The following is a 25,166-nucleotide window of genomic DNA, read 5'->3' on the forward strand; positions in this document are numbered from 1 at the left end:
AACTTGTTTCAAGAAAATAAATGAACCTCGACCCTAATAAAATGAGCGCATATGGGCAGATAATGGTGCACTGAATGAAATGGGGGCCAGGGATCAGCCCTGTAGAGGTGGGATGGAGAGATGGTTCGTGGCAGCCATGCCCCGACCGTCTGGGACGAGGCAGATCAGGGTGGTACGGGACGTAATTTAGCCGTGCTCGGATTGAGGTGACATTGTGAAGATTTTGACGGGGATGTATCATCCGTCATCTCTCTGCGTGGAGCGGTAAGTGCAGCTTGATGAGCACGGTGTTCACAGCTGATACATGGCGTGAACACACTGTACGCCGTGTGTACCACCTACTATGTAAGGTACCATGGCAAGACACGGAAGCCGTGAAACCATTACGGTTCAATTTACGAGTCTGCCTTGCTCTTGCATCTAGAGCTTAAATGTCTTTCGGGAGCAGGAACTGCAATGGGTAACTCTCAAGGTTGGTCAATAATCTGCTCCGTAACCGCCGCAGGATGAAAGTTGAGACTTCCGCAAGAACTGTTGTCAACGTCGCTGCATTTGCATGTATCGGCAACGGCTACCCACGAGAGAACTCTAATGGCTGGCCGTCTGCCTATAGAAGAGGTAGTTAAGCCTTGAGCCATCTCCGAAACTGTCATCCTCCAACTCTTCATCCTCTCCTCGTCATCCGCCCTCGACCGTCCGTCCTCGACCTTGTCCGCCTATCTCCGATTCCATCGTTTGTCCTCAGGGTGCGCCCTCGTGCGGTTTTTGGGTCCGGATCCTGAGCTTCCTTCGCGTCATTCGTCAGATATCAGGGTTTAAACGGTATACTTTTTCACTTGGACTCCTTCGCAACCCCAAACCCTTGGACTCGCGGCCAATGTCGGCCGCTGTGCCAGCCATGATGAGGTACGTTTGGTTTGTTTTGTTCTCTCTCTCCCACTCACCGATGGTTCCACGGCCGGATCCCTTTGGGGAATGGCTTGGGTCTTCCCCGCAACCAGCGCCGCAATGGTCTCCAATGCTAGGGCCGCTGTTAGGGGGCTCCTTCTGCTGCTGGCGGGTCCTCCCCCCGGGCCTGACAGCGCCTGGGACTCGGCACCCGGGCTCCCTATGGCTCCCTGTAGATGGGGCCGCTGTGGGCCTTGCACCTCCATCACAAGACCCCGCCACTTCAAGCCTCCGCCGTTCTCAGGGTGCTGAAGCTGAGCTTGTTTGACCTTGAGGAGCTTCCCAAAACAACCCGTGTCGCTCAGTTGGCTTCTATTAAAGCTCCCAACTCCCAGCCCCCAGCTCACTCCTCTCCATCTTCCACCCTGCATCACCCCCAAGTCCCAATTCCACCAATCCCATCAACAACACCACCCCACTCTCGTGTTTCAATCCACACGTTACCGCCTCTCACTCTCGCTATTGACTTGCTCACTCATCCCTCGACAGCTACCAAGAGACTCTCGTCGACCACCTCCTCCCTGTCTCTGCCGGCTGTCCCCGCCATACGCCATCTCCCGATAACCAGCGTCGGCATCCGCTCCCAGGAAAGCTCCGACGTCTTTCCAATCGATCTGCACCTCCCGCTCCCGGTCACCCTCTCGACGCTCATACTATGGGTGGAGGCGGCGAGCTCAAGGGCCATGGCTCTTACCCTGTCTTGGCCGAGCGGCCCGTCGGCGTGCCTAAGACGAGCATCCTGAAAGGCCGTATCGAACCGTTCTATAAGCCAGGACAATATGAGAAGGTCAATCTATTGGCGTACGTAGCAATTCCCTGACCCCCCAAAATCCCCGAAGCTAACGTGATTGATGCAGGAACATGTACAATGCCACATTCTCAGGCAAGCCCCACGTTCAGCTATGGGTCTGGGATGCCCCAGAAACCACCCGCCCGACCTTCGAGGAGGCCACTTCCCACGAGTTCAGAGAAACCCACGTCGGCACCTCTTTCGGTCCCTCGTGGTCTACTCACTGGTTCAAGGTGGTCCTGCGCATCCCCAGTGACCTTGATGATGAGGAGCGCATCGAGCTCCACTGGGATGCCCACAATGAAGGTACCATCTGGACCCATGACGGCATCCCCATCCAGGGCCTCACCGGTAGCGGCGAGCGCATCGAGTGGATTATCCCCCAGTCCTTCCGCGATGGCAAGGAGCACACGATTTATGTTGAAATGGCATGCAATGGCATGTTCGGAAATGCGCCCGACGGTAAGACTAGTATTGCGCCGCCAGACCCTAACAGGCACTTCACCCTCTCCAAGGCCGACATCGTTGCCGTCAACCTCCCGGCTCGCATGCTTCTCTTCGATATGTGGGAGATTGGCGATGCTGCACGAGAGCTTCCAGAGAACTCGGCTGAGCAGAACCACGCCCTCTCCGTTGCCATGAAGATCATCAATACCTTCCAGGTAAACGACCAAGAGTCCATCATCAAGTGTCGCAAGCTTGCCCAAGAGATCTTGGGTCCTGATGTGGATTCCCACCGCGTTTACGAAGTGGGAAAGGACCCCGTTGTGTTCGGCATTGGCCACTGCCACATCGACAGCTGTTGGCTGTGGCCCTGGGCTGAGACGAAGCGCAAGGTCGTCCGGTCCTGGACCAACCAGTGCGATCTCATGGAGCGCTACCCCGAGGCCAACTTTGCCTGCTCCCAAGCTCAGCAATACAAGTGGTTGAAACAAAACTACCCCGCCGCCTACGAGCGAGTCAAGTCCAAGGTCAACGAGGGCCAGTTCCATCCAATCGGTGGTAGCTGGGTCGAGCACGACACCAACATGCCCAGCGGCGAGTCTCTTGTTCGTCAATTCTTCTATGGCCAGAGGTTCTTTGAGAACGAGTTTGGCTCTCGTTGCCGTACTTTCTGGCTACCTGATACATTTGGATACTCGAGCCAACTTCCTCAGCTCTGTCGACTGGCTGGCATGGATCGTTTCATGACCCAAAAGCTGAGCTGGAACAACATCAACAACTTCCCCCACACCACTTTCATGTGGGTCAGCCCTGATGGCAGCCAGGTCATCTGCCATATGCCCCCGTCGGAGACCTACACCGCCGAGGCCAATTTTGGCGATCTTAGAAGGAGCATCTCGCAACACAAGACTATGCGGGTGGATAGCTCGTCTCTTCTTGTCTTTGGCAAGGGCGACGGTGGAGGCGGTCCTACTTGGCAACACTTTGAGAAGCTTCGGCGATGTGCTGGAATCAGCAACACCATCGGTGGCATCCCCAAATTGAAGCTTGGTCTCTCAGTTGATGACTTCTTTGACCGACTCAGTCCCAAGATCGGCGAGTTCCCAACGTGGTACGGCGAGTTGTACTTTGAGCTCCACCGAGGTACCTACACAACCCAGGCCAACAACAAGTACTACAACCGAAAGGCCGAAGTCATGTTGAGGGATATCGAGCAGCTGGCTACGATTGCCTCGATTAAGAAACCGTCGTATAAATACCCAACCAGAGATATTGACGACATGTGGGAATCCGTGCTTCTTTGCCAGTTTCACGACTGTCTTCCTGGAAGCAGCATTGGCATGTGCTATGATGATTCAAACGAGGTATGCGCTCTATCCTATACCATTCATACCGTATTGCTAACTTTTCTCAGGTTTATGCCAAGGTATTTAAGACTGGAGAGAAGTTGCTCAAGGAACTTTACAGTGTGTTTGGTGTATCAGATGCTCGCTCTGATTGCCTTCACGAGTCTGCGGTCGTCAATACCCTCCCCTGGCACCGAAAGGAGCTCGTCGAGATCTCTGAGACGGAGGTGGGCGTTGCTTGCGGTGATGGGCAGGTGATTGCTCTTCGCTCCTTTAAGGTACAAGAAGAGAAGCCTGCCGTCTCGGTTCTGGAGGAGTCGCGGAATGTTTTCGTTCTGCAAAACGATCAGCTCCGCGTCGTCGTCGAAGGTGGATGTATCACCTCTCTCCGTGATTTGGTCAACGATCGTGAGATCGTCGACAAGGGCGGAAATGCCAACAAGTTTGTCATTTTCGATGATATTCCTCTCTACTGGCAGGCCTGGGACGTGGAGGTCTATCACCTAGACACCCGCAGACCACTGGAGTATGGCCAGACGAGCATCTTCGAGCAAAAGGCCCATCGTGTCACTCTGGTGACGGACATCAAGATCAGCGAGAACAGCTCGGTAAAATCCTACATCAGCTTGTCTGCAGCGCTCAAGGGTCAGCCTTCGCAGGTCGACTGTTCTGCCGAGGTAGACTGGCACGAAGACTCCAAGTTCCTCAAGGTCGAGTTCCCCGTCGACATCGTCAGCACGGAGGCTTCATACGAGACGGCATACGCCATCACCAAGCGACCCACTCACTACAATACCAGCTGGGACATGGCCAAGTTTGAGGTGTGCTGCCATCGATTTGCTGATCTCTCGGAACACAACTACGGAGTTTCCATCCTCAACGACAGCAAGTACGGGTTTGCAACTGCTGGCAAGGTGATGCGTTTGTCTCTTCTTCGATCTCCCAAGGCCCCCGATGCGAATGCAGATATGGGGCGCCACTCCATTCGTTGGGCCATCCTCCCACACAAGGGAAGCCTGTCGTCAGAAACAGTGAGAGCGGCCTACGTCTTGAACAACCCCCTTAAGCTGCTTTCGGGATCCAAGACAACCATCGCGAGTCTTGCCCAATCGCCTATCAAGCTTGTTAACACGGACGAGTCTCGGTCTCTGATCCTGGATACGATCAAGCGCGGCCACGATGATGAGGAGATCAGCCGGGATCAGAACCTGCATGTTAATAAGGGACAGAGTATCATTTGTCGAGTGTACGAGTCCCTGGGCGGCCACAGCAGGGGCACGATTGAGACGACATTTGATGTCAAGCGAGTCACCAAGACCAATATCCTTGAGGACGAACTCGAAGAGCTCAAGTATAAGGATGGCAAATTTTCAATCAAGCTTCGGCCGTACGAGGTGGCAACATTCAAGCTCCAGCTTTAGGGCGAGGAGGAGATTGAATGCGAGTGCGATGGCTCTGGAATCCGGGTGTTGCTTGGGTTTTGAACTTGGGGTCTGGGGATATTACGAGACAGAATGATAGACAAGGACAGGAATCAGCAGGCTATGCATCATTGGAGACCTGGCAGAAATGCATTATGGTTGTAGGACAAGGTTAGCCTGAGTACAATCAGTACCTCTATCGATGGAATTCCCTAAAACGCCGTTGCCCCTTCCTATGACGCGGCAAATAGGCCTAGTAAAGCTAAGCGAAGTCGTACGTAAACTAGTGCCCCCAGGTAGACAAGATAAAATATCCAAAATATCCTACATCCTCTCCTCCTCTGTCGTCACTTCTCATATATTCCTAACCAAGATTAAAACTCCAGCAGTAAACATCCCTCAGTTGGCGTCGTCGGGCAGCTCCTCAATGACGGTCTGGACCATGTCGATAAGCTCGTTGATATCGGGTCGCTCGGCGGGTTCGATACGCAGGCACTTTCGCACAACCTCGCGGATAGGCTCGCTAATCTCAACAGTGTTGGCAGCCTGGGCCTGCTGCTGCTGCTGAGGTCGCATGCTGCTGGAGCGCTTGACGCCCTGGGGGCCCTCGTCGGGGAAGCGCCAGTCGCCGCCGAGGACACAGAGGGACAGGGTGCCACCGGTCTCGTCGGAGCGCATCTCGAAGGGGGACTTGCCGACGAGGCAGGCGTAGAGGGTGCAGCCGAGGGACCAGATATCGACCTTTGTGTCGATGACGGTGCCGGTGTGGACGTCGAAGAGCTCCGGTGCGCGGTACGGCATGGTGGAGTGCTCGGCGGCCGTGTCCTGGATCTGGAGGGCGAGGGACTGCGAGGTGACGGGGATGGGTGAAATGGCGACGGAGCCGAGGTCCATGAGGATGGGCATAGAGCCGGTGTCGTCGATCATGATGTTGCCTATCAAGCGGGTGTTAGAAGGACTTTCAAAACGGAACGGGAGAAAAGCGAAGACGTACCTGGCTTGATATCGCGATGGGCATACGACTGATTCGTCGTCCTGCCACCGCTGACCTGGTTTTCGGCCTCCATCAGCGGCCTCTCTTGTTCACCCTCCTCCTCCTCCTCCGTCCTCTTGCCCCTCGTGTTCATCCTCCTGCCGGACTTGCCACCCTCGTTTTGAACCTGGTCCTCCTCGCGCCCCATATCCATGCGCTCGACGGCGGGCTTGTAGTCGTGCATGGCGCGCAGGGCGTTGCAGACGCCGAGGAAGAGCAGCATGAGGCGGCGCTCGGGGAAGCGGTCGTGGTTGACAAGGTTGGCGTTGATCATGTCCTGCAGGTTGCCGCGCTTGTAGTAGGGCAGAAGCACGTAGACGGTCTTGGTCGACTCGTCGGCGCCGCGCTCCGTGGCCACGGAGTGGTCGTAGGCTGAGATGATGGTGGGCACGTGGGCGAAGAGGCGGTAGGCGTCGACCTCGCGCATGGCCAGCTGGACCGACTCGGCACCGAAGGGGCAGCGGATCTTCTTCAGGGCGAAGAGATCATGGGTGGCGGTGTCTTCGACGAGGTAGACGTAGGAGAAGCCGCCCTAGGAAGAGAAAAGGTCAGCGTTCCGCCTTTGGCATCGGTCGGGTTGGGGAAGCCGTTTCGGGCTCGCGGCCGGGCGAATTCAGGAGCACTGGTATCTTACCTCGCCAAGGAGCCGTTGGATCTTGAAGCTCCGGCTGTTGATCTTGAGGGTGGGCGATCCGGGGAAGCAGTTAAGGCAGTTCCCGAAGGAGTAGAAGAGGTCGAGGAGAACTTGCGCCATCGTGGCTAGATTGCGGTGTGATTTGGTGGTGTCGTATCCCGCAATTCAACCGTGGTATCCTGCTCCGTGCTAATATCTTCAAGCGCTAGAGTCTCCAAGACTGTAAGAATGGAGCCCGTCGAAATGTCGGAAGTAGGTGGATGCAGATCGGGATCGGGATCAGGATGGGCTTCAATGGACGCAGCAACAGCGACAGAGACAGCGCCAGCAAAACTGGAGAAGCAGGTGCAATTGGGTCGTCGCGCGGTGCCAGAGACGTCGTGCGCTTGCAAAAAGGAGATGGTGGAGGCGGACAGGAATAGGGAGGATTGACGATGGGCAGTTGGAAAGCTGACTTGGTTGTTAGAATTTGGGTGAGGCTCAGCCACTCGGCCAGAGCTCAGCCCTGAGACGCCACGATACCAGCTGAGTACTACGTAGGGGAGCTCTCACAATGCCAAGGTGGGTGGGTACGTACCTACCTCGGTGACAAATCCATCCAACGAGAGCCAGCAGGTACCTAGGCAGGTACGTACCTAGGTATTGGAGCGCTACGAAAACTACGGAGTACCTACAGCACTATCCTCCGAGAATGTTGTATTATAAGCTATCTCAACATACATAAAATACCGAAAGGATCTGCGCACCTAGACAAGTATTTCATTAGGCTTCGTAGTCGATCCAAAATTAGGGTCGTGATTCTCCCTGCAGACCTTGGCCATACCTCCCTTCGTAATATCATCCTAATATGTACCGGCGTAGATGTTATCAGCGTCGAGATTATCGGCAGATATCTTTCACTGTAACCCCTGGAGGTACTCTATAGTGTCCCCGAAAGATGTACCTGCACAACTAAGGGGCATTAAAACCAACCCTTCCCGGAGATACCATCACTTACTCACAACACAAACGTGTTCCTTGTTAATTCATCTAAAAGAAAAGCCATGCGTCCCCCATATGCTTTTTTCAATGCCGCTCTAAACACAATACATTGCTTGTTCCTTCCCGTTTCTCATTTCCCGTTCTTCGTTTCCCAATTATCCATGCCACCCATTTGAACCCTTGATGCAGAGAGTACAACAAGACTTTGCCTCCACATCAGCGTCGCTCCTCTTACAAAACAACCCCCCTCTCTCAGTGTTAATTTATGTGTGTTCCTCTATAGAAATGCGCGTTTCTTTGAGTCTGTCCGAGCCTTGGCTGCCCAACACACACCCTATCCACTCATCAATTGCAATTCACCACTTTCCACTCCCAACTTCAACAAACATCGGCATTTCCTCAAGAGAGCAGGTTTCTCAGAGAGGGACTAGCACTAGCCCCACTGGCCGGCCGACTCTCCGGTGGCCGTGGTGCCTCGTGTGCCGGTGGCAACCCATTTCGTGAGCCCGGAGGACTGGTATGGGAAGCTGAGAAAGCCGTCCTTTGCGGGTGCAAACCTTGGGCAAATGCATCATTCCTCGGGGGTGGCCCCCCATTACTTATACTAGGAGGTGGCAAGTGCGAGGGCGGGTGGTGGTGTGCGTGTCCATGATATGGATGGACATATCGTGGTGGAGGAGCCGGTCCGTTCGCCCGTCGAGGAGATAGGGGTAGTCCATTTGCATAAGGCTGTGGGCCATGACCAGCTTGATGGCCCACGGGTAATGGAGCCGGAGGTGGGGGTCCGGATAATGGTGGAGGTCGGAGGGAAGAAAGATTCGTAATCGGCGGTGGTGGATTGTGAAGAGGCGGCGGTCCTCCGTTCAGATGCCTAGGAGGAGACCCGTGCTGACTTCCGGGTCGCGCTCCCCAGTCATTATAGGGGCCTCGAGGTGGAGGCGGAGGTGGAGGTGGGTAAGCATGAGAAGCTGGCGCCGATCTGGGGCCAACACCATGATCCGGAGCATGAGCTGGCGCCTGAATTGGAGGGGGGCCGGAGTGAGGCGGGGCCGAGTGAGGCGGGACATGCGGTGGCCATGCGTAGCTAGCAGGATGCGGTTCGCGGTGGTTGGAGATAGGGGGTGGTGGGCTTCGAAGCGGCGGCACCGCGGCTGGCAAGCTGGGCTCGCGGGGAGGTGGTCGAGGCACTTCGACGACGGGGGGCGAGGGTCGCGGCGGGTGCGGTTTGGTGGTGCGATTTGCCTTGCGACACTTGTGGCACTGAAATCTTCGTTGTTCAACAAACTTCTGCGCCTCACTTCCGAGTGCGCCATAGTGTCCGTTTGTGAGCTCGCGTTCTTGCGAGTTGTCGATGGGCCACCACTTTGGACTGACATCAATACCGCAGGTGATGCAGACCTTCTCCCCTGGTTGGCGTGCATCCGAGGCGGCGTCTCCCGACTCAACCTGCCGCTGCTGGTTCCATACGCCGCTCGCCGGCATCGTCGTCGTCGAAGATCGTCGCATGCCGGGTTGCGTCGGCGTACCCGTCATCTTCGCTGCCGTTGTCATCAGGTTCGCCTTGCGTACTGTGCCCGTGAGTGTGAGGTCTGCCTGTTTGAAATTCTGCACATAGAGCTGCAGAGCGTTCAGCCCCGATTCGGTCGCCACATCGTGCATGCGATAAACCGTGGTTTTACTAGGGACATGATCCTTGCACCAAACCGCTGCCGACATCGTACCACTATCTCCGTTGATGGTCACAATGTTGAATTGGTCCCGACGCGAGCCCTTTACCGGCGCGATGTCGAAACCAAGAACGTGACCTTGTTGGCGTGCACATTCGACGTGAACTAGAATTCCGTTAGCGAGTCATCGTGGTGATGTTAGAATAACATACGAGGTATCCGGCATTGGTGACATGAGACGCATGCGCCATCCTTCTTGTTGCAAGCCTGACAGGTCTCGTCGTATCTCGACCTCGGGATTGAAGGAATACCTTCTGACGGCTCAAGCGCCTTAGCATTGCCAAATTTCACCTCAGGGGTCCAGACAGCACAGGTTACATGAACCCAATTGTTGTCTGCCGTCCTCTTCAGTGGCTCGCGAGGGTTGACAGGTCGGTTGAGATCCTCCTGCCTCTTGCGGTAATATTCGGCGGCCTTTCGAGCTTTCTGAACCTCAACCCTCTCCCTTTCGCGATCCTTCTCGGACATCTTCTTCTTGTGATGTGTGAGCTTCGGCTGTTCCACAAAGTCATGTTCCGTGTGTTCAATGGGACAAAGAACACATTTGTATTGCTGCAGTGGCATTAGCAAACATCAAACAATCAGCAACCAGGCAACTTACAATTGAAACCTGGGGACTCTTGTCGTTGGCACACATATCACAAACCCATTTATCAGGATTGCGATTGTCCAACACGCCGTAGCAACTTCGATGCACTGTGAGGCGGCATTCCCGGCAGGATAGATGTTGGTCTCCCTGGGGCTCCATTTGGTCGCAGATGGAACAAGGAAGGACACGAGCCTTGGGCAGTTCTGGCGCCGTAACTGTTTCCACCGTCTTTTCCTTCTTCTTAGATACGCCAGAGCCCACTGCACTCCCTGCATCGGATTGGGTGAGGTCCGCCTCCTTCTCCTTTTCCTTCTCCTTCTCTGGCGGCGCGCCCTTGAGTTTCTTTCGGGGCGGCTCTTGTCCATTGCTTGGTGTAGGTCCATTCGACGGGGTCGGTGCTCGTTCTGGCGTCATCATACCCATTTCCTGCGCAGCCTGCAATTCCTTGAGAAGCTCTTCATCCTGCTTCCGCTTCCAGGCCCTTCCGCCAGCCTGGGCAACCTTCTTGGCCACCTCTTCCATATCTTCCCACCGGATGGCATACCGGCGCCAGAGCTCGGCACATCGACGACAGAGAGCGACAACGTACTGGCTGCCCTTGTCCTTGTTTGAAGCCTTAGCGCCAGTCTCCGTGACTGGGCCCTGCGTTGCGTTTGGCGCTCTTCGCCACTGTCGTGAGCTAGTCGTAGAGCAGAACTGGCACATGAATCCTCGCTTCTTTTCCGCAGCTTTCCCGGTATCGAACGCAGAATCGTCGTCGTTGTCAGCAACATCGTCGGCGAATTTGCTAGCAGCCGACTCTGCTCGCTTTGCTTCCTTCTTTCCCTTGCGGCCAGGGTAGTTGGCCCAGATCTGTCGGCCACGCTCCGTTTTCTTCCAGGTGTAATAAAAGCGAGTGATTGTGCCAGGAGACAGGCTTTTCACATGCTTCATGACAAGATGCAGTTCCGAGCCATACTTCATGACACCTTCTTCGAATTTCTTCAGCTCCGCGGGTGTTAGCTCGGGTTCCTTGAAGACTGCCTTCTCCGTCTCAGGCAGAGCACCAAGAGCGCTTTTGGCGCTATACTCGTGGTGGTACAAGGTATCAATGGCAACGTCTTGAAGATTGGTTGAGCGCTCGGGCAACGCAAAGTCTTTGGCCATTTTTTTCGCCTTCTCCATGTAATCGTTCATTTCCTTTTCCGAGATGGCGTCCTTGGTGGGTGGGATCCAGATACGAGTTGCGGTGCAGTTGGGGTCATCCTCATCGTGGTCTTCGCCTCGTGCAGTGTATCCCGGGGGCATGTCCTGTACCCATTTCGGCCGTTTCCCGCGTTGGGCTTTGTGGGCCTCAAGGGCTGCCTGGGACTCCTTGGACAATGTTGTTTGCTTCTTGCCGTTCTTCTTAGTTTCCGGAGGTTTGACATACTCGACCGTTTGGCCCGGCCAAGCTCCCACATTCGCCTGGTTCCTCGGTCCGATACGGGTGCTCGCGCGAGGGTAAATGCGGTCGTCGTAGTCAAGGGCGTCGATGGGTTTGCAATGCATGCCTAGGTACCGGTAGGGCCATAAACTCGCCTGGTAAACCTGCTCGGCGGTGCCTTCATGGTGTGGATTATCATCAGAGGGGCTGGTGCGACCAGTGCCGGCGCAATGCATATCCTCGTCCTCTTCATCCAGCATGTCATCATCATCGCCGTCGCCATTCGGGTCAGTAATGTTGGGCGTGTTGCGAGCCTCCAATTTCCGCTCCTGGGCTCGGCTGCACGCGGCACATGACCAAGCAAATCCACGAGACGGCTTTTTCAACAGCGGCGGTTTGACGCAGTTCATATGATAAGTGTGCTGACATACTGCGCAATCAACCGAGTCGTTGCTAGAGGCATGTGGTCAGCCACTCCGTAAGTGGAACGTGGGGCAGTGCAGGTGGTACGTACCTGGCGCAATAGCCGGTGCATCTCTTGCAGAGCTTAACGGCGCTAGTGAGCTCCTTGCCACGCCCCTGCTCAACTAGCACGTACTTCCAGCGCTCATCCAGCACCTTCTTGACATTGGCGGGCACGTTGACAATAGTCGTCGTGGGGATAAGGTCGTAGTTTTTCTGAATGTACCGGTCATACAACTTCTCGTACCAGAAACTGTCGGGCGTCTTGCGATATTCGTCCATGTTAGCGACCTCAGCCTTGTGTCGGATTTGACACTTGCCACGCAACGCTGTAAGCGGGCTAATGTCCGAGTGCATCGTCGCAAAGACCATGCGCGTGTCTGGCGCCTTTCGCCCAATGTCCTTGGGACGGTAATACCAGTTGATTCTGATGGCGTCCACGGGCTTGGAGGTGTCGTTTTGCGCGTGGAGAAATTCCATGATGCGCCCCAGGTAGTAAGGCTCACCCGGGGGCTCACAAACGAGGTACACATGATCTGCAACACTGGTTAGCCCGTTCGATGGTTCAATTTGCGGTGGACCTCGCGCGCGTTACCATTTGGTTCCAGCACCGTGCCATCGTCGGCTACCATCCGGCGTCTGTCCGGGCGAGCTTTGCAATTCTCGAACGTCAACATGTTAGTTTCAGGCCATGAAATGCCCGTTGAAGATGCCGCTGCCGCCGCCGCTGCCGCCGCCGCAGTAGTCCCAGCCTTCTTCGACGAGGTGCTGGCGGAGGCCACTTGGCCAGTGGAACCTGCGGACTGAGCTGCGGCCTTGCGCTTCCGCGATGGCTGCGAGACGGTGGGAGTCTGCGCCGTCGGGGTCGCAGCATTCGAGCCGCTCGAGTTCTGGTCCTTGGGACCGTTTTGCGACTGCACTCCTCGAGTGTCGTCCGTGCCAGCCTTACGTGAAATGGCGCCGCCCCGGGGAGTCGCATCGCCATTTGCTGCAGCGCTGGCCTGGCGCGACGACTTTTTGGAGTCGCCATCCTTCTTGTCCTGGTAGTAGTCATACACGTCTGCATCAATGTCCTTGTCCTCGGCATAGTTGGGACGCGAGGAGCCGTTCCTATTCCGAGAGCGAGTCCCGTAAGGCGAGGCCGAATCGCCGCCAGCATCCTTTCCCATGGCGTCTGAAGCTGACTGACTATTCATCGAATCAGACCCGGACGGAGCGTCTGGGTCAGAAGCTTTGGAGTCCTGTGCGATGAGTTAGAGAGGAGCTCCAGTCGCGACCGGGCTTGACAGCACGCGGCTCATATGAGATAGAGGGAAGGGGAGGAGAAAAAAGGCCGGCGAGAGAGGTGTGAATGAGAATGGTTTGGCGAAAACGGGGGAGGCTCACATTTTGTTGTGCCATGACACCCAACTAGAAATCAGTTGCGCAGCAATGAGATGAGGCGGATCGCGTATGAAGGCATGCCCGGAGGTGGTGACTTGGCAGAGGAGGGTGTAAGGTTGGTGCAAGTGTAAGGGTGTGCAGGGCGAAAAGGTGCAAAGTTAAGAGAGAATATTTCTACCCGCCGGAGGCGAGACGAGGCGTGAATGGGGTTTATCGGGTGCGAGCTGGTCGAAAACGAAGCGTCAACGACAGGAATTGCACTCGGAGATGGAGTGGAAGCAAGGTTGAAGGAGGAAGAGGCATGATTCCCAGGCGCCGGGAGAAGAAGAAACGTCCTGGCACCCCGAGGCGGCGGCCCTGGCCTGGTCGATACATCCACACTACTAGCAGTGCACGGGGGCGGCATTATGAATCCATGTACCTCGTGGGTACCTGCTAGCAGCCCGGCTGCCAGCACACCCGCCCCAGGGTTCATCCACACCCCTAACGTGATGCGGAAGAACCTTGCGTGGACATGAGGCACCCCGGTCACCCAGAGTTACCTCAGTCTCCACGCGGGCCCATCTGGGTCTCGCACCACTGACGAGCCGACGGATCTCAACCCAACTTTGAGGCGTGCCCACAGGTCCTCCCACAGAAGCAAGCCGGCCGGGGCAAGCACCAGGCCAGACCAGACCAGAAGAGAAGCGCAGAAAGGACAGACACACCAACACGGAACGACCCAGGGCGCCAGGCCGGAGGGGACCAGTGATGGGGCAATGGATCAATGGAGTGATGGAGGGATCGACGAGGGGGGGATGCACAAGAGTTAAGATTCTGCGTCGCAAGCCAGAAGAAGGCTCGCTCCCGTCGTCCATGTGCTGGTCGATTGCCGGCCCTGTGCATTCGACCCAGTCCTGACTTGTCTTCGTCTCTACCTAGTCTTCTGGGGGGGCGCGGCGGTGCTGATTTGTTGATTTGCTGCTTTGCCCACCGCGATATACGTAGTACGCCCTCCCTCTGTTCCTCTGCGACGACCTTGGACTCCGCCATGGTCAACCTGAACAACCTGGACGGACTGGTCTGGTCGGTAGGTATGTACGCCGTACGCGGTACCCCGTCCCTCCTCCCACCTCCCCCCAATTGCTCCCCCCCATATCGGGAACTCGTCATGCGCCAGCTTGGGCCGATGGAGGACAACTACGACTAGACAGGGTTGATTTACCTGTGGTGTGAGAGGGAGGGAGGGAAGAACGGTTGACTCGACATTTGACTCGACCTCCCGAGCAACGCACGGGTTTGAAAGCCGTCACGATTCTGAGCATGGGGCGCCAACTCATCCGCATTTCCCGTCACCATCTCACACACCCTTGCACGCCCTCAAGTCAATCGTGACATGCCCAGGTCAGGTAGGCAGTAGGCACGGAGTCGACGCCGTCTAGCCCCCCCCCGTATCGCCATTGTTCGGCAACAGGGAACCAGGGCCTTTCGGTTCCCATTGCTTTTCCATGCGATTCCGGCTGTTCACTCTAGACTAATAGAGGGTGCCACACTGGGACGCTCCCCCTCTCCCAATGCCCTTGTCGTCATGCTGCCTTCTTTCTCATTGACACCAGTCACGGGTAATGACGAGCCTCTGCGCACCATTCAAGCCATAGTCGCAGATCATCCCATCATCACTCCGCCGCACTCAGACATTTGCAATGTAGCAAAAGGCGACCAACTAGATTTCCTTTCTCGGCTACAAATACTGGCCTGGTTTGGGGTTTCGCTACACATTAGGGGCCTCGCCGACCAAGTTGGCCGGGCCAGCTCGCATGCTTCCAATGACTGTACATATGCACGAGCAACGACATCTCCTAGGGGTGCGAGGGCCACTCATGGCCCTGGGCGGTCAAGTCCCGATAGCATGGGCCCAATCCAATCATTCGGATTCCGTGCCGGCCTCCCCTTGGCTGTTCAACTTGGAAAAGCGGCCAATTTCGCGGCGGAAAATGGATGTGCGGTGATGCTCTTCAAATCCTCGTCGAAGCTGACGGGGTGAGTCGGTAATAGGGCTAACGATTGAGCTGGCGTTGGGAGGTAGCTCCACCGGCTTTGCCGGGGGGGCGGTTGGGTGGGTGGCCAAGCATCCGCCCAGCATCAAGCATCCAGCATCCCACATCCCAGGTGTGGCCCAGGTGGGTGGCGGCACGCAAATGGGCTTAAGCCGCCCCCCCCCCCCTTGCTGACCACGGCCATTAGTACGACGTCCCGCCAGGCGATGTCTCAACTCCCTCGTTGCCGCAATCTGCCACTCAGGCGTCGACGATCCAAACGACCGCGAGTATGCATACCAGAAGTTTCCAATGCCATCCACTGAGGAGACCCTTTGAGGCCCCCCCGAGGCGGTCTTAGGTGGTTCAAGATGCCGGAATGAGGCTCATGGGTTCTTGCAGAGGGTCCTCCCAGGATGGATGGCGTAGTCGGATTGATTACAGTCTCCGTAATTGATGGATGGATGGCTTAGGGATACAGGCGTGGCCGGGGTTCAGAGAGCCAGCCGAGCAGCCCTCGCGGTCAATTATCCTCTCACTTGGCCACCTCCACACCACCCTCTTACTTGCTCGCCCGCGCATTCACAGTGCCGCGGGGATGGGGGTGGACATGGGGGATGGTGGATGGCGGATGGTGGATGGTGGACATGTCTTTGGTGATGAATCGCCCGGCAATCAGCCGATCCGATGATAGCAGCTGAGACTCGTGCATCTGGCACCTGCTGCTGCTCCAACGCAGGATCCAGGAGGACCCGAGGGTGGACAGGCGCTGGGGGCTGGGCTTGGCCTAGGCCGGGCTGCAGCAATGGCTGCGCTGTTAGCACCAGTCGTCGAATCAAGACTACATCGGGAGGGCAACCCCGATGAGGAGGGTCGCGGGAGGGTCGTGGGTCGTGGGGCTGGGGGCACGGCACCCAACGACACTCGACCAAGAGAATGCTAAAGGCACGCTCCAACACGCATGGCAACCAAGGTCTGGGAAATACCAGTGTATGAGTGCGATATCGTCGTGTCGCTTTTTATCGCCCTGCTGGAAAAATGTTAAACATGCAAGCAAAACGGTACCATATGAGGTGAGCCAATATTGTACGGGTGGCGGTACTCTGATTCAACCCCGAAAGTGCCACTTTCTAAAAGACGTCGGTCGGCTGCACCGGTGCATCGTGTGAGAAAATTTACTTCCACCCGTCGGTAGGTAGATAGGTGCATGTCTAGCTAAATTCCCGAGGTACCCAGTTAAAGTGCGTCTACATCATTGAAAGGCGTCTGCGACCGTTTGCATTCATAACTTTGGAGCGAGGGAGATTTACCTAGACCTACGGCGGGCCCTTCCAAAAGTCTTGTCCAAGCGCTAGTAACATCATATCTATTTATCCCTGTTGGTTACCTGAGATACATAAAGCTGTTACAGTCTCGTTAAACGGTCGTTGTAACTTTAGGAGTAGTACGCTGCTAATTAGGATATAGCGGTTGCTATGTGCTGTAGCCTGCTATCCTTTAGGGCCTATAGAAATCAGAAAGTAATTAGCGTACTTATTATCTAACCTAATAATTAGGACTTACTTCTTATGGACAAGACTTTTGAAAGGGCCCTCCGTAGACAAAGGGGACTGCCCAGGTTGAGGTACCTACCCTAGGCGGTGGTGGAAGTAGCCAAAAACCAAAAACCAGCCGCTGAGCGACAAGGGGAAATGTCAAAGCGGGCGGTTTATTCTAGGCGTCGGAGAGAACCGCACAGGGTTCTCTCTTGTCACTGCTGGCCAATCGTGGCGTCGTATCTCGCCGCGGGGCACCACTCCTGGAGCCCTGCAAATCGGCTGCAGCCTGTCGTGTGGTGTCAGGAACGCCCCGCGTTTAAGTGGCTCTGCGCCGGGCCCTGGACAGTTGCAGTGTTGCCGGGCAGGCGCTTCGCCGCTTCTTTCGTTCTGGGAGGCCCAGGCTCCCACCCACGTGACATCGCGTGTTGGCTCGTCTCGCCAGTCACGCTCGAGGGACGCGCTGACCGCAGAGTGGTGTCACGACTGCCAGACATTGCTCTGGGTGCCTTGCGAACAACCCAATTATTGGTTCTTCTTTGGCTCTCGACTCTAGTTTTCTGCATGTATGAGTTCTTTTCTGACCCACAAAGTTGGCCCGTTGCTCAGTGCTCAAGATGAAGGGCATGCGAGGGCTGTTGCACACGACCACTGTGGATGCTGCCAATGACCAAAAGACAACATTTGCTGCGAAGTCCATCGCTGGCCAAAAAAGGAGTTGGTCCAACGAGGCAGACTCCCACTCTCGCCCGTCAGATTCCCGGGGCACAGTTCTTTTCCAGAGAGCTATTAGCCTCCCGTCGGCTCCCTCCCGCCTATCTGCCAGTCGCACCGTGAACCTTCAGCCCGAAGACGGAGTTTCCGAGTATTCCCAGCGAAGGCTGATAGCTGCTACTCCGACGGCGTCTATTGATCCCGAGTTAGATCTGGCTCATCCCACATACGGACTCCCAAGGCAGTTGGTTGATAATTTTGTTTCCCTCGGCATTAAGCAAATCTACCCATGGCAGAAAGCTTGCCTCAAGGGTCCGGGTCTCTTAACCGGAGAGAAGAATCTTGTATATTGTGCTCCCACGGGGGGCGGCAAGTCTCTGGTCGCTGACCGTGAGTAAATCATACTCTCGGCAAGTCGTCACCAGATCAACTAATGATAGCCCAGTTCTCATGCTCAAAAGGATACTGGGGGAGAAGGGTACCAAAGCTCTTCTCGTTCTTCCATATGTCGCACTCGTCCAGGAGAAAGTTCGGTGGCTACGAAACGTGGTGAAAGAATTACGGTATCCTGACGATTCAGATACGGATGAGAACAAAAGCATATGGCGCCGACGTGCAGACGAAGGTTCCGTCCGTGTCGTTGGCTTTTTTGGTGGTGGAAAAGTCAGAGCGACTTGGCAGGATTTCGACATCGGTGTCTGTACATTGGAGAAGGTGTGCTTACTCCAGCCTGTTTGCGTGATCGGAACTAATGGAGACTATCCTAGGCTAACGCGCTTGTGAACACTGCCATCGATGACTGCTCTGTTCCCCAGCTAAGGGCAGTCGTTCTGGATGAATTGCATATGATTGATGATGACCACCGCGGATACCTCTTGGAACTCACAGCGACCAAGTTGCTCAGCTTAGAACAGTCCGTCCAGATCATCGGGATGAGCGCGACACTTCCGGTACGTCCGCCACCTCATTCTTTTTTTCGCACACATTCTGACAAACCGTTAGAACATGGATTTGATGGCGCAATGGTTAAACGGACATTGCTATGAAACTCGCTACCGACCAGTCCCCATTGAAGAACATCTTGTTTACAATGGCAACGTATACCCTGCCGGGTCAACGCGTAGCTTGATTAAGACCGCAGCACAGTTGAATGGTACTGCCCAGACGCAAGGACGGGCTACTCCTACTCGAAGAATCGAGCCATCGTCTCACAAAGAATTTTATGATCCGGTGCTGAATTCTGTGGTGACTTTAGCACATGAAACGGCCTCGGCTGGTTATGGGGCTCTAGTGTTTGCCGGCAGCCGTAGCGTATGCGAGGCTGATGCACGCTGGATCAGTCGAGTAATGCCCTCACCACATGAGCTGGACTCTGTGTTGGTCGATAAGAGAATGGACTTGCTTGGGGAACTACGGAGCCTCAATACTGGAATAGACCCGGTGCTTGAGGAAACCGTGCTCTTTGGTGTTGCATTTCATCGTGAGTCCACAAAGTTCGATTCCCTTTTTGATAGCTGTCGCTAACAGAATCCAGATGTGAGCTGTCCCCGGTATTCATAGACCATCTCTAACAAAATAGGCCGGTTTGACGAGCGAGGAGAGGGATCTCATTGCGGCCGCATACGACGATGGAGTGATCCTGGTCTGCGTCGCCACCTGCAGTCTTGCCGCTGGTATAAACTTGTAAGACACATTATTCGCTTCAACGCTCATGATTAATTGGAATAGGCCAGCACGGAGAGTGATTCTCCATAACTGCCGAATGGGGAGAGAATTTGTCGGACCATCCATGCTAAGGCAGATGCGAGGACGAGCTGGGAGACAAGGCAAAGCCCCCGTGGGAGAAAGCTATCTTTGCTGCCGCGAGAATGATCTCGAACAGGTCGTGGAATTGATGCACGCTGAGCTACCTAACGTTGCGAGCTGCCTCAATACGGAGAACCGACGGATCCAACGGTGAGTCCAGGTGAATCGCTAAGCGTGCCATATTTGACGATCTTCAGTGCCCTTCTAGAGGTGATATCGATTCGCCTGGCGTTGAGTCGGGAGTCAATTCATGACTACTTCTCAAAGTCGCTCTTAAGTCATACTCATGATGCAGAGTTTGTTAATGAATGCATCGCATCGAGCCTAGAAGAGATAGAGGCAATGGGCTTCATTACTCGCGATTCATTAAACATGTTCACAGCTACGCAGTTGGGAAAGGCCATCGTTGCATCAGCCATCGATCCCGACGACGGTGTGTTCGTGCACAAAGAACTCAGCCGGGCACTTCGGGCTTTCGTCATGGATGGTGAAATGCACATACTCTATACCTTTACTCCAGTCCAGGAGTTCGGGATCACAGTTAATTGGCAAGTGTTTCGGAACGAAATGGAGACGCTCGATGAAAGTGGTCTCCGGGTGTTGAGCCTTCTTGGAATCAAGCCCACGACAGTCCTGAAGTTGTAAGTTACTCCTCATGGAAAGCAGCACATGGTACTCACTAGACACAGGGCCCAAGGCGCTTCCCTCCGAGAAACCACACAGCAGGAAAGGGACATAGCCCGTGTCTATCGTCGTTTCTACTTTGCCCTACAGTTGCGCGACCTGTGCAACGAGGTGCCAATTCACATCGTAGCACGGAAGTACGATGTGCCCCGGGGGACTGTGCAGAATCTGGCCCAAACTTGTCAGGGATTTGCGGCTGGCATGATAAAATTTTGCGAGCAGATGGGCTGGGGGTGAGTGGTCGATGCTCGGCAGATTGGATTCCGGTGCTAATGATACCAGGATGATGGCAGCCGGTCTAGACCATTTCTCAGACAGACTCGTAGCTGGTGCAAGGACTGAGCTACTGGCCTTGGCCAAGATCACGTTCATCAAGAGCCGGACAGCGTGCGTCAGCTCTCCCCAGATAGTAACGCCTCACTTACAGTTTCACAGTCGAGTATTTTGGGAGAACGGGTTCCGAACCATTGCGACGATCGCCAACGCTGATCCAATGGAACTCCTACCCGTGTTGATGCAGGTCAGATGGAACATGATTCCGTATTTGACCATTGCTGACTTGTGTAGGCGCAACCAAATAAACTGCGTCTGAAGGGGAAAGACAACGAAAAGTACGAGGAGAAGCTGATGGTCAAGGCCAAGGTTATCTCAGAGTCGGCCAACAAACTATGGCGTAAGTGGTGATTGGGACTTGGTGGACTTGACAGCGGCTAATCGACATGCAGGAGTCCAAATGCAGGTGGAACTCGAGGAGGAGTGAATAAAGGTGTGCAGTCATCAACGGCGGTGGTGGGCTACGAGAAAATAGCAAGACGATGTCCCAAATTCGAAATTCTGCCAACCAGGGCAAGACGTTTCCATCATTCAATCCGGGATTTCATACCACTATAAGAAGGCATCAAACAAAACGGGGGTTCAAGGCGGATGCTAAGGCTGCTTATTCCCTTGCCAAACGCTCATGCAGAGTATTCTGGTCGCATTGGAAGGTCACATCGGCAAGATGCGGCCATGTGATTGATTGCAGCGCGAGAGGAGAGAATGGGCTGGTTATGTCCGGGATGAGCCGCCGCTGGAGCTGCGCCATGATTCCCCCGGCAAGGTCACACAGGTCACACAGGCATTCAACCATCCGTGGTTGGCAGGACGGGAAATTCCAAGCGCGGAGACCTCGCAGGCATTTGCAGGGTGCTCTACCCGAAGAGTGGTACCAGACAGGCTGCTTCGCTCTCGGCCGTCCTCTGAAATACGGGCTTCGAGACCAAGTGAACAGCGAACAGTGAACGCACGACTTGGGCTGCTGTCTGGGTGGGTGCCTGTTGGTTCTGGGGCCAGCAAAGCATCTGGGTGCCTTGTGTCGGGAATATGTACAGTTTCACGAAGTCACTGTCTCCACGGCTTACTTTTCCCGCGCATAACAGCAGATGGGGGATGCATGCTGCGCCTCGCCATTGGCAGCCAGCAACCACCACCGCCATGGTTGACATGCCCGTTGGTTCGGTGTGCCAGGCTCCCCAGGCTGATGGTGTGAAGCCGGCCGAGCTCTGCACCGTCTGCAGCGTATGCACTGCGAGCGTTTCAGCGGCCTCTCTCTCTGGATGATTGGAAGCCTTCTTTCGCTCTTTCGCTCTTTCGCACGTACCTGTAGTTGTTCATTCACTCGCCTTTCCTCTCCCGCGCTCCTCTGGACTCTCTCCCCCGCCATCACCACACTCTGCGACGAGAATGGCTCAAGATGCGGAGAGCAGCGGCGCGACCATGCCGGTGCATACCCTGGCCGACACAATGAATGCCCCCTCGGCCCGTCCGAACGTCGTCGTTCTTGACTGTACTTACCAGGAAGACATCGATGCTCTGAAGGAGAAGCCGCTCAATGCCGCCGAGGATCTCTGGCTAAGTACTGTGGATGGGCGGTATTCGTCTCCCCCCATCCCAGTCCGAGTCGGCTCGCTTCACAACATGCAAACGTTCCATGTAGGCAATAGTTGGCTTCTGTTGCGAAGGCACGGCAACGGCAACGCAGACAAACTAATGCATTTTTTTTCTAGGTTCACAGGGACATTCTTATCAAGGCCCAGTGGTTTCGAAAGGCTCTGTGCGGCAGCTTCAGAGAGGCCGACGAGCAAGTTATCGACTTGCCCGAGGAGGATCCCGCGATATTCCATTTCCTTGTCGCATTCCTCTACGAAGACCGTTACCATCCCATCATGCCTGCCGCCAATGCCCTTGGTATTTATCCTCGCTTTATATGTCACCTTCAACTAGCGCTTTCTGACCAAAGCTTCAGAACCCACGCTCGATAAGGGGAAAGGGCTAGACATTGAGCCAGAAACCCCAGATGGGTCGGATTCGGAAACTTCATCTAGCTCGTCCAGTTCGTCTAACCATTCAGCTAGCTTGGCATGGCAACCGCCACGTAATCGTCGAAATCGAGGAGCCCTTGACGGCGGTGCCGAATCGAGTCGGGAGAAGCATCCTGGTATGCACCGCCCTGGCTGCCAATGTCCTCAGTGTGTCGTCAGACAGGACGCTTCAAGGTGCTGGCAATGCGGTGCCCGGCGACTCCGGAGTAATAACCATCATCCGCAACCACCCGGCAGGGGTTTACTGCCCCATCAACAGAGGCCTGGTATGACGGTCAACAATATGACTCAACCCTTGCCGGTAACCACTCTCGCCTCTCGAATAAAGGGCGAAGACATGCGAACCTGGCTCATGGCGTATGAGCTCAATCTCGACGTCTACATTTGCGCAAACCGCTACCTCATGGACGGCTTCCGCAACGCGGTGATGCGATCCTGCATCGACATGCTGGAGACGGCCGGTACCGACGCAGCACATCCGCAGGTGCTGCGTCTTTGCCATAAGCTGTTCGTCGGCGTACCCGAGAAGGACCCGTTATTGAAGATGGTGCTCGCACGGGTGGGATTCCTGCAGCCCATGCTGTGGAAACGGGCGCCGGAGGAGACGACGCAGTTCTTGGTAGAGAACCCGGAGCTGGCGGCTTCCATACTGCGGGAGACGGTGATGAGGCATGAGGCAACTTCGCTGAGGCCGGATTTGCCTTCGATGGAGAATTCCTGAGGGCCATTATCACATTTACACGAGGAGTAACGCGAGCGGACATCAAAAGACTACGTGTGTCAGTGTTAGGGTCATCGAGTAGGTCAGACTGCGCTTTGCGATTGAGGGGCCAGGCTTTAGGTATTTGGAACAAAGGGTTGTCATGAGGATTCGTGCGTCGCATTCGGAGCACCGAGCTATCTATACAAGTGGTCTTTCATTACCTATCATGTCGTTATATGAAATTTCCATCATGGGACCATGGTCTAAGCCAGTTTCCGGTTGAAGCATGCATGTCCTTTAATCCATGACATCGTCGCGTAGGCTGAAGAGGTTTTGCAGGACCTCTTCAGACTTGGCTCTCAATGCTGAGTGGTACATGGCATTTGTCTCAAACACCTTCGTGCCTTTGACAAGTCTTGCCGTGTCCTTTGCAAATTCATAGTCGACGTACATGTCGTCGACATATGAGGCGGCGTAGACGGGCACGGTGTTGTTGCGCAGCCTCTCCTGGTCGTATAATGCGGGCCAGTCATCACGATCAGCTAGCTTCTGGGCAACTTCGGTCAGGGGCTTTAGCTCCGGGTAGGTTTCAAAGTGAAGCGGGAAGATCATCTCGCCAGAGAAATTAAGCGGCCCGGCGGTAGAGGCAACCGAGAAATCCGAGTTGAGCCAGGGGAAGGACTCGAGGGCCTTTCCGACGCGGTACGCTGACCAGCTGGAAGGAGCACCGGGTCCATCGCAGTAGATGGCCTCATGGATGATAGCGTAGATGATGTTGGTGTCGAAGGGGGTCCAGCCCTCGAGTGGCACCAGGGAAGCCCGGGTGAGGAAGCCGAATTGCTCTAGAGATGCCTTGAGGTGGAGGAGCGTCGAGTGAACGTTGTCAAATCCACCGTGGCCACCGAACGCAATCCCCATGGTCAGTAGACGCGGCACGGTCAAGATGCCGCCAGAAGGCAAGGGGATGCTGCCGCCCTTGCTCTCGATGTGGATGGCGATGTCGCGGACGGTGTCGACGTCCTCGGGGAACTTGGCGTAGTAGGCCTCATTGCGCTCCATGGTACGGCCGAAGGTAGCTTGGTAGACCTGGTCGGGTGTTTTCCCCACCGGGGCGAGTCCTCCTGTTAGGAAGACTTCTCGCAGGCCCTCTGGGTGCATGGACAAATACGACAGACTGATGAAGCCGCCGTAGGACTGGCCGAAGATGGACCACGGCTTCTTGCGGTCGGGCCAGTTCTCCGTCAGGCACTTGCGGACGGCCTCGCAGTCACGCACGGTGTTGTCCTGGCGCATGAGTCCGAGATACTTGGCCTGGGCATCCGGGCCACCGGGGACGAGGGTGAGCATGTCGGTGCTAACAGGCGTACTGAGGCCGACGCCGCGGTGGTCGAGGAGCAACAGCTGGTAGCCGCGGGCGAGCGCCGGGCGCGTCAGGGGATGGTCCTGGGGCTCGCGGTTGCCGAAGCCGGGCCCGCCCTCGAGGAAGACGAGATACGGCTTCGGGGCCGGCGGCTCGTCGTCCGCCGGGAAGATGGGCACCTCATGCTTGGTGACGCGGCGGGCAAAGAGCGTAATGGTGCTGCCGCCGGCGACGTAGTCGATGGGGACTTGGAAGAAGAGCTCAGTGACGACGAGTTGGCCGGGCACGACGTGAGACTTGCTGCTGAGGAGTTTGGCAGGCGGGATGTCGAGGATGGCGGGGCCGGAAGTAGCCATGGCGGAGGCGATGGTGGTGATGGTTGATATTGGGCGTTGAAGGCGGGCCTCACACGCAAGTCCAGGTGTTGTTCTCTCGCCAACCTCTGCGACCTGCTATTAAGAGTGAAGGATCTCTGGTGGTGTGATAATTAGCCTGGTCCTTCTGCGATTGAAAACGTTGCATATGGAGTGTGACAGATAGCAAGTTGTCCCACGAGCGATCAGAGAGCAGCGTGGATGGTTGTCGCGATTAGGTCTTAACTGGCCATGTCCGCAGCGTTATCTGCGGGTCACCAAGCGGGAGTGGTGAGGCTGCATACTACGCCTAACTTTCTTCAAATTGCAAAGTGCAAGGTACTTCAGTAATCCCCGGATTATCGAGCGAGTACCTCAGTTTCACGGGCTTCACAAAGAATCATTAGTTGGTGTCATCAAATGAAAGAGGAGCGAAGGAGTGCAAGAGAGCCCAGGGCTGTAGGGTAAGCTGC

At 55.5% G+C, this 25,166-nt stretch overlaps 7 protein-coding genes across 7 annotated transcripts; 4 read left to right on the top strand and 3 right to left on the bottom strand.

Moving 5' to 3' along the window:
- Positions 1–1,603: 1,603 nt before the first annotated feature.
- BGZ61DRAFT_338628 (family 38 glycoside hydrolase) lies at positions 1,604–4,949 on the top strand (the record flags this gene model as incomplete). Its single annotated transcript, XM_046239148.1, has 3 exons — positions 1,604–1,749; positions 1,806–3,546; positions 3,597–4,949. 3 exons carry the CDS (start codon positions 1,604–1,606, stop codon positions 4,947–4,949), a joined length of 3,240 nt encoding a protein of 1,079 aa, XP_046112376.1.
- Positions 4,950–5,148: 199 nt separating this feature from the next.
- BGZ61DRAFT_18515 (kinase-like domain-containing protein) lies at positions 5,149–6,916 on the bottom strand. Its single transcript, XM_046237732.1, has 3 exons — positions 6,617–6,916; positions 5,944–6,514; positions 5,149–5,884 (listed from the first exon to the last, which is right to left on the bottom strand). The coding sequence occupies exons 1-3, from the start codon at positions 6,734–6,736 to the stop codon at positions 5,349–5,351; spliced, it is 1,227 nt and encodes a 408-aa protein (XP_046112377.1). The 5' UTR covers positions 6,737–6,916; the 3' UTR covers positions 5,149–5,348.
- Positions 6,917–7,846: 930 nt separating this feature from the next.
- BGZ61DRAFT_18537 (uncharacterized protein) lies at positions 7,847–13,473 on the bottom strand. Its single transcript, XM_046237736.1, has 6 exons — positions 13,167–13,473; positions 12,376–13,021; positions 11,833–12,316; positions 9,926–11,771; positions 9,477–9,876; positions 7,847–9,429 (listed from the first exon to the last, which is right to left on the bottom strand). The coding sequence occupies exons 1-6, from the start codon at positions 13,179–13,181 to the stop codon at positions 7,997–7,999; spliced, it is 4,824 nt and encodes a 1,607-aa protein (XP_046112378.1). The 5' UTR covers positions 13,182–13,473; the 3' UTR covers positions 7,847–7,996.
- Positions 13,474–14,730: 1,257 nt separating this feature from the next.
- BGZ61DRAFT_512147 (uncharacterized protein) lies at positions 14,731–16,478 on the top strand (the record flags this gene model as incomplete). Its single annotated transcript, XM_046252141.1, has 5 exons — positions 14,731–15,182; positions 15,229–15,322; positions 15,387–15,468; positions 15,652–15,812; positions 15,918–16,478. 5 exons carry the CDS (start codon positions 14,731–14,733, stop codon positions 16,119–16,121), a joined length of 993 nt encoding a protein of 330 aa, XP_046112379.1. The 3' UTR covers positions 16,122–16,478.
- An 852-nt stretch (positions 16,479–17,330) lies between these two features.
- On the top strand, positions 17,331–20,677 carry BGZ61DRAFT_337197 (uncharacterized protein; the record flags this gene model as incomplete). The annotated part of the gene is made up of 12 exons (XM_046239033.1): positions 17,331–17,817; positions 17,873–18,123; positions 18,195–18,377; positions 18,430–18,911; positions 19,028–19,060; positions 19,156–19,383; positions 19,431–19,874; positions 19,923–20,150; positions 20,200–20,304; positions 20,353–20,437; positions 20,485–20,590; positions 20,643–20,677. 12 exons carry the CDS (start codon positions 17,331–17,333, stop codon positions 20,675–20,677), a joined length of 2,667 nt encoding a protein of 888 aa, XP_046112380.1.
- An 865-nt stretch (positions 20,678–21,542) lies between these two features.
- Positions 21,543–23,138, top strand: BGZ61DRAFT_18572 (uncharacterized protein). Its single transcript, XM_046237745.1, has 3 exons — positions 21,543–21,888; positions 21,963–22,143; positions 22,202–23,138. Exons 1-3 carry the CDS (start codon positions 21,640–21,642, stop codon positions 22,996–22,998), a joined length of 1,227 nt encoding a protein of 408 aa, XP_046112381.1. The 5' UTR covers positions 21,543–21,639; the 3' UTR covers positions 22,999–23,138.
- Positions 23,139–23,277: 139 nt separating this feature from the next.
- Positions 23,278–24,696, bottom strand: BGZ61DRAFT_337555 (Alpha/Beta hydrolase protein; the record flags this gene model as incomplete). Its single annotated transcript, XM_046239055.1, has 1 exon — positions 23,278–24,696. The coding sequence occupies one exon, from the start codon at positions 24,694–24,696 to the stop codon at positions 23,278–23,280; it is 1,419 nt and encodes a 472-aa protein (XP_046112382.1).
- Positions 24,697–25,166: the final 470 nt, after the last annotated feature.

Source organism: Ilyonectria robusta, assembly GCF_021365365.1.
Source record: "Ilyonectria robusta strain PMI_751 chromosome Unknown BGZ61scaffold_1, whole genome shotgun sequence".
Lineage (NCBI taxonomy): Eukaryota > Fungi > Ascomycota > Sordariomycetes > Hypocreales > Nectriaceae > Ilyonectria > Ilyonectria robusta.